Source organism: Rhinolophus sinicus, chromosome 17, assembly GCF_057876585.1.
Source record: "Rhinolophus sinicus isolate RSI-liver-muscle chromosome 17, RSI-T2T, whole genome shotgun sequence".
NCBI lineage: Eukaryota > Metazoa > Chordata > Mammalia > Chiroptera > Rhinolophidae > Rhinolophus > Rhinolophus sinicus.
Window position 1 is genome coordinate 60,559,502 of NC_142517.1, and position 14,738 is coordinate 60,574,239.

The 14,738-nt window shown below is 47.9% G+C and overlaps 1 protein-coding gene across 23 annotated transcripts in view; it reads right to left on the reverse strand.

Annotated features, from left to right (window-relative positions):
* The window catches only part of KALRN (kalirin RhoGEF kinase), a 622,455-nt gene that overhangs the window by 342,347 nt on the left and 265,370 nt on the right, over positions 1 to 14,738 (reverse strand). For all 23 annotated transcript variants that reach the window (XM_019738955.3, XM_019738953.3, XM_019738949.3 and 20 more), the window contains exons 7-9: positions 11,406 to 11,597; positions 7,581 to 7,712; positions 3,806 to 4,036 (exon numbers count right to left, since the gene is read on the reverse strand). In XM_019738955.3, coding sequence (XP_019594514.2) covers positions 3,806 to 4,036; positions 7,581 to 7,712; positions 11,406 to 11,597 — 555 coding nt within the window. The remainder of the gene's footprint in view (positions 1 to 3,805; positions 4,037 to 7,580; positions 7,713 to 11,405; positions 11,598 to 14,738) is intronic.

Sequence of the window (14,738 nt, forward strand, 5' to 3'; positions counted from 1 at the left end):
GCTATCTTTGGTTGTCACCTCTCTGCTTTGAGCCCTAAAGGGCAAAGTTTTCCTACTTGGGCAAAGACCACCCCCTGAAATGGCAATGGGGCAGGGAGTCAGGCAGGCCCCGTCTTTTTCCTCTCTGTCTCTCTCCTCACCTTCCTCTTTTTCTTTCTCTTCCCATGCCATGTATGTCTGTTTTCTACTCTCTGTCTTCAAACCTTTCTCTCCCCTTCTCTCTCTTCCCCCATCGTCTGTCTCTGTCTCTCCCTCCCTGTTTCAGGGTGTCTGTACCTGTCTGTCACTCGCCCCTCTATATGAAGTATGCACGTGTGTTTCCTGTCTCTCTTCCAGTTCTCCTTCTCTGTCTCCCTGGCTCCTCTCTCGAGTAGCTTTTCTGTAGGGCACCCGGACTGGGAGCCAGAAGACCCAGCTTCTTGTCCTAGTACGATCATTAAGTGGCTGTGTGGTATGGCCAAGTGACTGTACATCTCTGAGCCTCAATTCCTCAACCATAGAGTAGGTTAGACTGGATGCTGTTCCAACTGCTGACAGCTCTGAGACTTTATCACTGTATGAAATGGAACTCAGCAGGCCCATGAAACAGTTGCTGCTGTAGAAAGCAGGGGAATCAGGCTGAGGGTCCTCAACAGCACAAGCCCCAGGGGGCGCCCAAGTACCACGTAAAGAGGACGCGACTGCCAACCCAGGGAACTCTGAGGGAGCATTTTCCTACATGCAAGGCAGGCATGTCGTAAAGCCCTGTACTTGTATATCGTTCAGTCTCATGAGACAGGCACTGTGATCGTTCCTACTGTAGAGGGAAGAAACTGAAGCACCAGAGGTGAAGCAACCTGCCCAAGGTCACACAGGCAAGGCTTATCAGAGCAGGATTGAAACCCAGGCTATCTGACTCTGGAGCCCATGCTCTTATCTGTGATTCTGCATTGTCCCAGCCACTGATGCTTGCTCACAAGCTTCCCACTGAGGCTGCTGAGTAAACATCTCTGGAACCCTAATGTGCTCAGGAGTCTTGAATCCAGACCATACGGTTCAATCAATTCTCTCCTCCTTCAAGACACCAACTCTGACTTCTCATGCCTCTGCTTATAACTCTACTGTTCCATCAATACTCTGCTGCCCTGCACACTGGCTGGCATGCTCTCATAGAACTATCCTTTATACTATATTTTCACATTTGTATGTTTTATGCCATTGTAACTAACCAGGCATCTTGCCAGAACCTAGTCAAGTGCTGGGCCCACTGGAGAGGCCCAGGCTTTCTGAATAACTGTTGAGCCACGAGGGTACTTCCTGAGCACAGAGGGTATGTCGCTGTGTCCCTGGGCTGTAACATCTGGAACTCTCAAGACTTTCACATCACAGTTGCTGCAGGTACATTCCAGCTACTCACTGGCAAGTACTGGATGTGTTGGGAGGGAGGGTTAAATGGTGCTCACTTTTCAGAAGCAGAAACTGGGGTCCTCCAATGATAATTTCAGCTCCTGTCAGCAGATACAAAGAGAACCCCAGCTTCACACCAGACGAAGCTAAGAGCTGTGAGGGGCACAGGGAGGAAGAAGCCATGGGTTCTACTCTCAGAGAAATACTGGAATAAAAGAGATGAAACATGGAAAATCAAAAACAATAAACACATAAAATTTCTGGGAGGCAGGAGACCAAAGTCCAAGTCCTTCACTCTAACTATTGTGTGCATTACGTCCAGCACCTTCTAAAGCACCAGCTTAGAAAGCTATCGGGCACTAATGGTTGTTTGGGTGCCAGGCAAACATTTGAGATCACCGCCAGGCTTGGGAGCCCCTGCTTTCCACACTTTTCTTTGTGTATCTGCCCCAATGTCAGACACATGGTGAGACAGAGAGTGAGTGGGACAAGGGTGAATGAAGTCATGTTCCCAGAAATCATATTCACATCTCCTGAAATGGAATTAACCATCCTGGGGAATTCAGTTCTCATGGGAAATCCAAACCCCCATCACATTCACTGCATAATCGTCTGCTTGCTCTTCCTTGGTGCCAACAATCTGATTTGCACAGTAGAGATGAATTAATGGGGTGTCAATTCCAGAAATGCTCTCATGTTTAAGAGCATGATTACAGAATAGTCACAGGTGTAGTCTTATTATACCTATTCCTAGCTTTACTGTAGATGTCATGGTGGCCATGGAAAGTCTGAAACACGGAAACTGTTGTTCCCAGATAGTCCAAGTCTGGATGCCGCCCTCCTGTTGGGGGCCTTTCACCCATCCTCCTCGCAGCCCCCCTGCCCCTCTCCCCTGCCCATCCTAGTACAACAGCCATGAAAACATAAGAAGGGCAAAGAGCACATCAAAGAAGCTTTATAATCCATAGCCTGGATTATCTCTGCAAGTCATTCAGAGTTCACTGAAATAGTGACACCCCTCTGTGTGCCTGCAGAGGCTGGCACCTCCTTTGCCTCAATCACAGACGGACTCCATGCTCTCCTGTGCTCAGGGATGATATATTTCTCTGGACAGCTCCAGATGGCAGGAGTAGGCAACTGATTTATTTGCTTCTCCATTCCCAGCAGGCCCCACAAGGGTTTCGGAGCTGGGGCCAGCACGTAAGCAGTGCCCATCTCTCCTGAGGCTGAGTCTGAGGCCGAGGCATTGCCTCTGACGACTCAATCACTGCCTCAGCTGAGGAAAGGGAGCTGCAAGGGAGTTAGGGCAGCCCGAGAATGGGGGACACTCCTGAAGGCTGGTCTACTCCTGGGACTGACTGCACGGCGAATCCCCCGACCCAGAGGGTCTCACAGCTAGCACCCGGCCTTTCCAACAACAGCTGTGAAGGGAACAAGTACTGCCGAAGAAATGTCCAGCTGGCTCTCAACTGTCCACGTATATTTTGATAGTTTTGGATTGTACTTGGTCAATACCACAGAAGATAGAGAAGGGGAGTGAAATGTTACTTTCCACATGTAATTTCGAAATTGTGTGAGGGTCACAGAAAAGTCTAGTAACACAAGTGCCCCACCCCTGCCTGTCACTGTGAACCAGCCGGGAGACGAAGCGAAGCCTCAATCTCAGTCCCCAGCTCCCACCTTGCTCCCCACCCCTAGTGTAGCCGTCCTGGAGCAAAGTCCTCAGGAGTCTCCAGGGAGACAGAGAAAGTATGAGGGGAAAAGAATGGGTTATTTCATCGAAAAGGGCATTTGTGGCAAGGCTGTCATTTTAAAGTCAGAAACAGAACCGTATCTTCATTATTTGTGGTCAAGGAAAGAGCCATGGCTGGCAGAATAATGCAAAGAGGCATATTAAGCCAGAAGTAACCTCTAATTATGGGTCATACGGTCATCAACAGCCCATGTTTTAAATCTGGTTTCCCAAGTCCAATCCTGCCAACGAATTCCCTAAAGGCCACGAAATCCCCCACTCTAGCAGGCCACCTGCATCCCTGGTTAAGTAAGTAGTGAGCTGATTTTATGTGAGGTCCAACCCCAACAGTGCTCAGATAACCCCCCCGCAGGCTCCCGTGTTGTTCAGAAAGCTCATGACTGAGTGAGGGTCAAGCTCTCCCCAAGGAAAACTGTGTCATGTGACTGCAAGGAATTGCTATCCTCAGACTGAGTGTCCCTTCTCAGTACCACAGGGTGAGAAGGCGCAGTCTAGACAGCTGCTTGGGGGAGAAGCATGCATTTAACAAGTACAGACAGCATTTTTAGCTAGGGGCGGACCTGCCCTCTTCCCTCCGTAAGTCAGACGTTCCCCGGCCTGAGCACTGAGGCCAGGGGCCCAGCCATCGGCCTGCCTGGCATGGATGCCGGATGCGGGGCCTGTTACCTGCTGGACGTCCTGCTGGAAGACGCAGAGCTGCAGCCGCTGGTGGAGCCGCACCTTGCGGTGCTGCCAGATGCTGTCGAGGCGGCGCTGGTGGTGCAGCACCTCATGCACCACGTCGAGCACCTGGTGCACCGCCTTGGAGTAGTTGGCCGTGGCCGTGAGTGACTCAGAGTTGCCTGGGCTCAGGGGGCGCTGCAGCACGTCCAGCAGTGCCTTGCCGTCCTGGCTGACCTGTGGGACGAAGAGACGGTCAGGTCAAGGGAGAGAGCGGCGGGCAGGGCCCGGAGAGACACGGAGGTCTGCCCAGGGGTCCCCAGCTAGGACGAGGAGTCTCAGTCCCACCCAGGCCCATGGCAATCAAGGAATGTGCCAGCCAGGGCTGCCAGGGTGCCCAGCCCAAAGCCCAGGAGGCCAGAGCACCCCAGAACCCTGGAGGAGAGGAGCTGCTGGGCAGCAGGCAGTTGCCTTTGCAACTCCTGAATCAGTGTCTCTCCCCCCTTGAATTATAGCTTCCAGAAGGCAGGGACTCGGCCTGGCCCACGGTCTCCCCATCAGCTACAACAGAACCTGGCACAGAGTACTTGATAGATATCCTGACTGACTCACTGACAGGTCAGGCAGCAGAACTCCTTTTCAGAGATGAAGCTGAATATATGTCGACACCATAAACCTCTCCCCCTCTTTATTTTTTACCTTCTTCTCCCTGGCACCAAACTTCTAAATATGTGACCATCAGGCAACTTACCTAACCTCTTTGAGCCTCAGTTTCTTCGTCTGTAAAATAGGGATAGTAACGGCATAGAGTTGTGGGGAGGATTAAATGAGTTTGCACAAGTGGGGTGCTTAGAATGGAACACAGCACATAGGGGTGGTTACCATTCTATTAGAAGCAGCAGCAGCAGCAGCAGCAGCAGCAGCATTTCTCTCTCCTGTCTTATTTCCTTGATATTTTCTTTCTTTTCTATTGATCTTTCATTTGCTCTCCTTCTATACAACCCCCTTTTGTCTCCTGAAAGTGGTAACATTCTTATTTTTCCAGAATATGCAGAGTAAAGGAAGGACCTTTAGATTGTGGACACACCATCCATGTCCTGGGTTCCCCAACACTTACCCTGAGTGGTGAGGCCAGTGAGGGGGGGACGTTCCCTATCATTCTTCATTGGAATTCTGGCACAATTATGGGCACCAAAAATTCTGGCAAGTGGCATCATATGATTGACACCTGTGGCTCTCCAATGCTTGGCAGAGTACCTAGTAGAGCATGTGTCTTTCCAATCTAAAACAGTAGTAACTGGAGGATTGGTGTTGAAGAATTGAAAGACCCCATATTAATTTGGTTAACAATGAAATCCCAAGTTGGTTTGCCATTGAAACGGTGTTTTCCTACCAGCAAGGAGCAGAAGGTGTGTTCTCGCCTCCAGCCTTGTGGCATGAATGCACAGCCGTTTGCTGGGCTAGCAGCCTCCCCCCACCCCACCTTCACATCCTGATAATAGCTTGGCTGGGGGTCCAGGAACACAGGAGCTGCTGTTGCTCCCCCATCGCATAAAGCTCACGGGTTGGGGTGTGATTCAGAGGAACACTGATGGAATGTGCAGCTGAGACAAGGGAGAAAAACTGGCTGGAGGAATACGGCCAATTTAGGTGACCGCCTCAAGCCACCCCATCCCAATACACGCTTGCCTCCCAACGTGTATTGCCAGGGGAGGGGGAGAGGAAGTATCCTATAAATAATACAGAGGAAATGCCCTCCAGAGACATGAGTAAGACAAATACTGTGGGGCCAAACCCAGGAGAGCACTCCTCAGGGCATTCTGAGCCAAGGCTGTGCTTTGGCACTGTGCGATGACCAGGGCAGGGGGGTCGGAGGTGGAGGGCCACATCCTGAAAGCCACATCAGCATGAATTCCAGTTCTCTGCCTCAGTCTACATCTGAAGGAGGCAGGGGCAGCCCACTGGCCTGTGGGAATGTCTACATCCCACAATGCCTGAGAAGGAATGGCGAGAAATACTGTCTCTATTTGTTATTACACTCACACCATACCTATTGGACATGTAAGTGCAATATTGATCTCATTTGTATACGCTATTGTATATTTTATAAGTATTACATTTAGAGATTCTACCCGTGGGCAGAGGCACCGTTCTAAGAGAAAGCCTTGGCCATTTGGATCAGAGCCGATGAGATCAGATTTGGCTCACACACCCTCCTCTCTGCCTCCTATAATGACAAAACCTGTTACCATTTTTAGCACTTATTTCTTGTCAGGCACTGGACCAAGTGCATTACATGCATTGTTTTGATTACCCTTCAAATTCCCCTACGAGGCAGCTGTGATCGCCTTCATGTCACAGAAGGAGAAACTAAGACTTAGAGTGGTGAAGTCACTTGCCTGAAGTCACACGGCTGGCGAGGAAGCCACGATCCACACTCAGCTTTGACAGTAGCAAAAACCCTTCGTCTCACCCAGATGCCCCTGACTCTTTGACTTCAACCTGTACCACACGCATCTGAGGTAAATATTTACTCAAATGTAGGTTCCAGGTCCCACTTCTTGACATTCTGATGTAGACTGGGGTGTAACCCAGAAATCTGCACCTCTAACAAGCAAGTCAAGTGAGTCTGGTGCCTCGCTTTGAGCGACACGGCTCTAACTCAGTTTGCCCCAGAAGACACCCATGGGCCGCATGTGAATTCACTTACCCCTCCACATCCAGCTTCCTTAACCAGCCCATCTCTTTACGTCCCTCAGCCCCCGCCCCACCCTCAGAATTCATGCCAGTTAGCAAACCTCCTTACTTGTATGTCCACACAGATGCCCCTACATGACCCTTTCCTTTTACTTAGAAAAGAACAAGGACAAGAAGTGTTTTTCCCCTTAACTTTGTACCAGGGCCCCGGCCTTTGATTTTTCAGTGGGAGAGTCTTTTAGTTTGTCCTTCACTTCCATGGCAGCTTCTCACTCCTGCAAACACTTATCTCCACCCGGTGGTGAATTTTCACCTCTGGACCTTCTTGTGAGAAAATCAGTATTTTTTGGATGAGTTGCTTCACAAAAGGGGTATGTCATGCAAGGCGTCCGGCGGGGTCTCTGGTCCCGCTCCCCACACAAGAACACAGGATATGGTGAGGCCAAAAAGGAACACCCACGGAGCCATAGGTAGGGGAGTCATACCACCATATTCTCGCTGGCGGCATCCGCCTCTCTGCAATCCACGCTTGCCAGCCACCATCTTCTGGCTAGCCCCCATTTTCCGTTAGCATAGCCACGCAGTTATATTAGTGCAATAGCTCACGGGTTACAGCTGATGGCCATGCAATCACAGTTGATGGCCATTTACTACCTGAGCCAGTACCTTTCCACGTGAGGCCGAGAGCCTGGAAACTGCCTTCTGGGGCTCTGTCCCCACAGGGTAGCAGGCTGGTGTGACCAGCCAGAAAGCCAACTCCAGAGGAGCAAGGTGTTGCTTTCTTCTATTCCTCTCCAGAGGAGCGAGCCCAATCGTCACACAAGGTGAGGTGTGTGTGTGTGTGTGTACACACACGTACATACTCACGCACCAAGGGGGTGCCTGCTGATGGCTCCATTTCTCCTGCTTCCTGGCTGGAGACACTATCATTCATAGATCGAGGATCTTAAAGATGTCTCCCAAGGGAGAAAGATGGCTTTTCTTCTTAGTCCAACTAGGCTATCCCACAGTGTACAGGCAGTGCTCTCGCCACCCACCCATACACATACATGCCCAGGGTGCCTGGGTCCTGCTTGGCTCTCACCTCTGTGTAGGCCTGGGTCACCTGCTCATACAAGGACTGGTGGTGGTGGATCGCCAGCTCCAGGTCCTGCATCTCGGATGGCAGGCCACCTTCGCTGCACATCTTGCACCAGGCGTCCACTCCCGACAGGAACTGGAAGGAGATGGCGGCTGGGTCAGTGTGGGAGCACTGGGGGTGGGCAATGGGCACATTATGTGGGCACCATCAGATACCTTCGGAAGAAGCATCAGGATCTCTGGAAGCCTTCAGAGACCACTGCAGAGGGTGGAGTTTTTTCTTTAATTTTACAAACACTAACTGCATGCAAGGAGTCAGACCCACGATCTCTTTAGGAAGTGTGGTTTCCACAGACGAAGATGCCTATTATGAAACTGCTAGGGGGTGGGAGCCGTCTGCATGTTCAACAGGTTATACCCACACGTTGGCTATAAACTGCAGGTGTGCAAACAGCTCACCATGTAACACGTACACATTAGAGCTGCTTGTCCTAGGCACACTCGCAGGCACAGGTGAGGGGCTGCGTGTAATGGAATGAGCTGTTTCCACACATGTACTTCCTGGTGTGTGCACTGAGTTGTGAAGAGGAGCAAAGAACACGGGTCCCTCGGCCCCTTCCTGTCCCAGGGAACTTGCAGAGACCATTCCCACACGGGACGGGGCGTAACGCTCAAGGAGATCCCCAGTACTGGATCGGTATTCTTGGAGGTGGAATTGGGGAGGGGCAGCTTAGGGGGACAGACTGTATTGTGCCCATGGTGGCAGTGGCTCCTGGGATGTGACATATCGATACAGCTCTTGACAGATATAAATTATTTAAAAATTCAAATCAACAACTGTAGAAGACTGTGGGTCTCTGTGCACAAAGGATGAGCCAACTGAAATCGCTCAGATTTATTGGGTAGAAAAGTACACCTTTAAAATGCAAATAACCCTTCACCCAACAGCCTGGAATGGTTCTGTCTGTGATTCCTCTCGCCTGGATGCACAGCTCCATTTAAATTAATTGCCTAAATACCTTTTATCTCATTGCCTAGAACAGCCCATATGAGGACAATAAAGAGCTGCCTAAATAAATGCATTGAAAAAAATCGCTTTGAATTTGTTGTTTGGTGTGTGTGTGTGTGTGTGTGTGTGTGTGTGTGTTTTCCCCCTAGCTAAAAAAGAATAATGGTTTTTGAGTATCCCTGAAGGTCTGGCAATACCTGAGGCAATTGAATTAAAAATAGATACAAATAAAATTGTAATCCTCATCCAAACTAAGTCAGAAAACATCAGCGAGACGTGGACCCCTCCCGCTGCTCTCAGTTCCGGCACTACATTTTCTAAACTGCTTGAGTTCTAGTCTTGATGTCACCATCAGCTTTCAGTCCCTGGCCTGTTGGCTGTTGTGGTTGATTTTACATTCTATATGTTTGGGTTTGTTTGTTTTTTTAAATCACATTAGACATCTCTTAACAATTCTGAAAGAGGGCTGGGTGCTATTCAGTATCAGACTGCACTTGTACTTGGTAACAGCTCAGAAGCTTCTTTGCTCCACCAATAACCATCTTACAAAGGAACCCGAAAGCAACTTGACCCTCATGTGTCAATTGTGACAGGAGCACCTCTTTAACGGCCTTGCGATTTCTCTGTGATACTCTGAGCGTCCTGTGGCAGATCCCACAAAACGATGAGCTCAAGGCAAAGAAGACAGAGAGACAGAGACGGAAGCCTTAGGGCTCCCTTGCCAATCTGGATAAACTTTGAATAAAGTGTGCAAGTGACAGAGTTGAAACCAGAACAGGAGATTAGACATGAATGTTCTCATGATCCTAAGAATGAATCAGTCACTATCAGTCATTACCACCATCGTCTTAAAAAGCAAACAAAATAACCACTCGATGTATAGGGCTGCCCTTGACTTGTAACATGAGCATTCTTGTCTTTGGGAAGGTCTCAGGGGGAAACAGGCACAGTGAAAGAAATACAAAATACCAGGATAGTATGTTGAACAAATATCATAGTAAAAGCTATCATTGAAAAAGCACATTAGGTACTTTACATGTTCCATTGCTAATCCTTATAGCAGCACTAGGAGATAGACGATTATCCCCACGTTAGAGATGAGGAAACAAGCTCAGAATGGTGAGGTGATTTGTCTAAGTGTGAATGAACGATGGGGCTGCAATTAGAACCTACATGTGTCTGGCCTCCAAGCCTAGACTCTTTCAGTTATCCCACACTACCTTCCATGTTAGGTGGGTAACAGAGGGAGCGATGTAAGGTATGACCTGTGCCCGCCCGACTGCATTATCCGTGAGCTACCCAAGTGTCACACAAAGAAAGAAATTTAGAGGTTAAGACCACAGACTTTAACGTTAGATACACCTGGGTTGAAGTCCCAGCTGCCCATAGATTGTGTGAATTTCAAAGTAGTAAATATTTAATAACCAGCATATATGTACACACACACACACACACACACACACACACACACCAACATACATGTGTACTGTAAACTTTACTAACATAAAGGATACATAGCACATAATTTACACAGAATAATAACATATACAGTGCTCTTTATTGAAAATTCCACGCAGCCAATTGATTCTCACAGGATGCTATTGTATGTAAATGACACACTGGTATAGTTTCCACAGGAAAGCTGGTTGATATTTTCACTTATGTTGGCATAAGACAAAAATGAAAATACCGTTAAGACTTATGTCAGAACATTACTCATTCATCCATGCTATGAGAGACTTCTTTGCTGAATGGAATAATAGTTTTTGAATGCCAAAAAATATTTCCTCAATTTTGTGTGCCATTTACAATGTAAGAGCTATAGACAAGACACATTTTTAAGTTTAGTCAGATTTTAAAATATTTTCTCCCTCATTTTTTTAAAGACTCTGTAGATAATCAATAAAACAATAAATCAAGCCTCGGTGTGTAGCATTTGATGATTTCCATGGTGTCAAACTCCTGCCTTGATCTATTTCAAGCTACCAATGTGACATCACCAAATGTGGAATTAGGAAGAGACGATTGGTAGGACACACTGTACAGTATTTGCACCATACAGATAAATAGATATAAATAACCTCAAGAACCTAGATACAAAGTGTAGCAAAATAATTAGGAAGTAATGAGTTCTGAGTATTTATTGTTGTGAATATGACATATTTCACCTAAAGTCAGTTTTAAGTAATGTCTATATTTAACCAGCTCACAAAATTCCTGAAAATTTAACAATTGGCTCTCCATGATCTGGTTAGAGCCAGCTCCAACGCACCATTGGATCTTAGGCAAGTCTCTTAATCTCTGAGCTTCAGTGCTCCTCTCTGTAAAATGGGTTAATAATGTCACTGGTCAATACCAGTAAGCAAATGGCAACAAATAATTATCATTGCTATGGACTGTATTATGGTTGGATCATTATTATCCATAGCAAATGCTTCATGTAAAATTAGTTTCCCCCTGCTCTCAGCACTCAATGATCAGTTTACTTTCACCCCTTTGGTCTCTGTATGCTCAGGGAATGCAAATGAAGCAATCAACACACACAGGCACACAACTATAAACTACCCGGCAGAATGTAAACAGCCTCTGGGTTCCTTCTTGTTTGGATGATAAACAAAGCCATCCGTGTTTCTTTATGTATACAGGGGCCATGTAAGTGGTAGAACACTGGTTACTAGTGCAACTACTCGGCAAGGTCTTCAGTGTTTTCCAAAGAGGGGAGGGTCTCTCTACAGAAAGTGTACGCCCCTGTACCCTGCCCCTCGCCTGTCCCTGCACCTTTCCCACCACCAGCAGCCATGGCAGCTCCCTGGGCCTCACCTGCTCAGCCTTCTGGTGGAACACCGCAGACATGGCGAGGATGGTGCTGCGTTCGTCCAGGGCAGCTGCGAAGCTCTTCCACTCCTGGTCCAGCTGTGTGGAAATCTGCTTGATTTGCTGAGAGGCATAATGGCCAGCCTCAGAGAGGCGGGCAGCCACAGACATGATGCGGTTGATGTTGACATAGGCGTTCTGGAAAGAAAAGGGGAATGAGTGCTTCGTGGGGCCGGCTGAAACGGCCTCCACGGATCCCTTTCGGGGTGGGTGAGTATTTAGGGGAAGGCAGCTATCCCAAACAAAACATATGAGAGAGGCTGTGGAGGCCACACTAGTACATCCATGTTCGGGCCAAGGGAAGTCTGTGTCTGTGACATAAAATGTCAACAGATAGCAAGTACAGTGACTGAGGCCTTTCATTCTGGGGACCAGCCTAGCGTTAATAGTGCCAACTATTAATGCACATAAATGCAGCCACTTTACATGGACTGCCTCAGTAACCCTCACACTCATCTTACGAGGTCATGCCTAGGGGACAGCTTTTCTAACGGTTACTCTCCGGAAGTAAGAGCTCAGACGAGGGCCAACGTGGGAGGAGGCAAAGGTGCCTCTCTTGCTCAGGAGAGAGCTGGACCCAGGGCATTAGTGCCACCTACGACAGGGCAGTAAAGAGGGCACAGGGCATGTTACATCATAACTCTATCTTCCTAACACCAGGTGAAGACTTTGCTGCCCCCACGCCTTTCCCTCCGTCAAAAGAGCTGAGGCACTTGCCCGGGTTTAAACAGAGAGAGCAGTTGAACCCACAACATGTTTCCATGCTAAAAACAAGATCAATGCAATTGTCCCTACTTGACTTAGGAACACTTTCCCACGTGACCCCCACAGGCATCTGAGGGGTTCTCCTGGCCATGCTGACTCCTTTCATCTCGTGTTTTGTTCACACTCATTCCCATCCTTCATTGCCAATTAAAATACATGACCACCATGCGTGTTGCTTCCTCCTAAGCTAGCAGAAAACCCTCCAGGAGGGAACAAGGCAAGAGAGAAACCTCACAAACATAAGACAGTAGTGAGCATGGTTATTTTTAACTGCTACCACCTATTAATTGTCTGAGGTGTCAAAACAATCAAGTAATATTGTGGCACCCACAGAGAGCTTTTCTCACACGTCTGCCTGAAGAAGGACGAGGGCGGCAGGTGGCTTGTACATCTTTGCTCTTTGTTACAAATCTTCTCGAATGATAATAAATGCTCTTCAACAACGGCATTTTCTCTTGATTCTATTAGCTCAGAGGTAGCTCACTAACACTCGGTAAGTTTAATGAAGGTTCTTTAGTTTCCTTTCCTTCTTTCCTCATGGTCCCCATTCATCTTAGCTGTCTCTGACCTCAAACACGTCATCCCGAACCTGAGCCAGGTGGGTAAGGTCTCTCTTCATTTAGAAGGTCTCTGTGGAAGTTTAAAAGGTTAAGTGACGTGCTTGAACACAAATCCATCCTGATGTCTAATGACCCCCATGCGTAATCTCTTTCTTTGGCCTGAGATCTTTCTGATTTAGTACATTTCCTTAAAAGTCTAGAATATTACTGACTCTTGGCATTTGAAATAATAATCCTTCAGCGATTTAGGAATCATTATCAGCCCTGTTTTCTGAGTTAGGACACAGATTCTACTCAAAATGAAACTCTACAGAACTGACAGGAAAACTAACTCTACACTTAGAGTTAGAAGGAAAGAAAAGGGGGAAAAAAAGGCATGTACTGATTTTAAAAGTTCTGTCTGCTAAGGCAATAACATTTGGATTCCCCCAAATTTCCTGCTTGTGTTGTCTTAGTTTGGGTTTCCCCAAAGCATCCCGAGACAAGGATTGAAGGCAGATCATTTATTCACATGTGATCCTAGGACGCACAGCCAGGGAGTGGGGAAGTCAAAGAGGACAGACAGAAAAATGTTCATTAGTGGGTTACTGCTCTGAGCAACTGGGGGTCATCCCTCCTGCAACTTGGTGAGAGACTGCAGAACACACTTCTGAGCTGTCCCAGTGGGAGGGGAGGAATCTACGGTATTTATGCACCAAGTCCCATCTCTCACGGTTGGAGGATCCTCCTGGAGCAACTCCTTGGCACTTCCAGCCTGACCTCCACACAGGCCAAACGTGGCCCCCACGTCAGAGAGTGGCACAGGAACCTGTCAGTGTGTATGGGCACCATCTACAGAGGACCTGCAGGGCAGGCTGACGGAATAAGGGTGGGACATTGGCAGGGCCCGATATAGCTGTCCTTCCAAACCGGATCCAAATCTTGAAAACGCTCTCCCGTCACACACATTTTTCCAGTTCTATTAGGGTTGTTGGGTTTTCCTGTCTTGGGAAAGACCTTGTGTGCTTTGGCCAGATGGGAAAGAGCAAAAAGAACAGATGACTAGCCTGTCCCCAGGGTCCCGTATGTTCATCTTATGGATGCCTGGCCCTCTGTCAGCGCCTGTTTACGTTCTCCCCACAGGGAATGCAGGGAGGAGTTCTCTGAACAGTGCTCACTTCTAGGAAGAACTTTCTAGCTATCAGAGATGTCTAACTGTGGCCGCCTTCTTGAGGCTGTTAACACCTTGTCACTCATTCAAATATTTATGGAGAGTGGGCCAGGCTCTGTGTTGGGGGCTTGGGACATCAAAGAGAAATGAGACGGGATTCCAGCCCTCAGGGGCTCCCAGCTAAGACTTAAGAAAAGTCCTCAAATAACTGTAATTTAAAGCAAAATGAAGTAAGTGTATTGACAGAGGTAGAGGCAACTAGCTGTGTGTATGAGAGGGAAGGGACCTGAACCACGGGCCAGGGAAGGGGGGCATGTTAGGAAGGGGCTCTCTGCACAGAAGGGGGTGGTGAGGCTGGCGGTCCTCCAAGGCCCACTTCTACCCTTCAGCCTGTGATCATAAAAGAAAGCAAAAAACAAACAAACAAAAAAAGACCACAGCTTACATTCCACATTCGAGGGACTAGCACAGTAAATGCCTTTTTGTTTCCTTATCAGTGGGCAGAAAAATGTCTTACTAAAACTAACAAATGATTATGCTTTACAAAAGAAGTAGAGGCAACGTTTCTCATAATAGAGGGACAGAGATATTGACTCATGAATTTGCTTGTTTTTGCCTCTACCGCCCCTTTTCAAATGAGCAAAACACTATAGGCAAGTCACATTGCCCAAGAGCATCATCACCATCTTCATTTTCCTTCAGCTTAGAACTTGAGACCAATGGGAAGAGAGATTCTAAACTGCAGCCACAAACCAAATGAAAAGAGGAACAGCAGAGAAGGTCTCAAACGACTTAAAAGGAAAG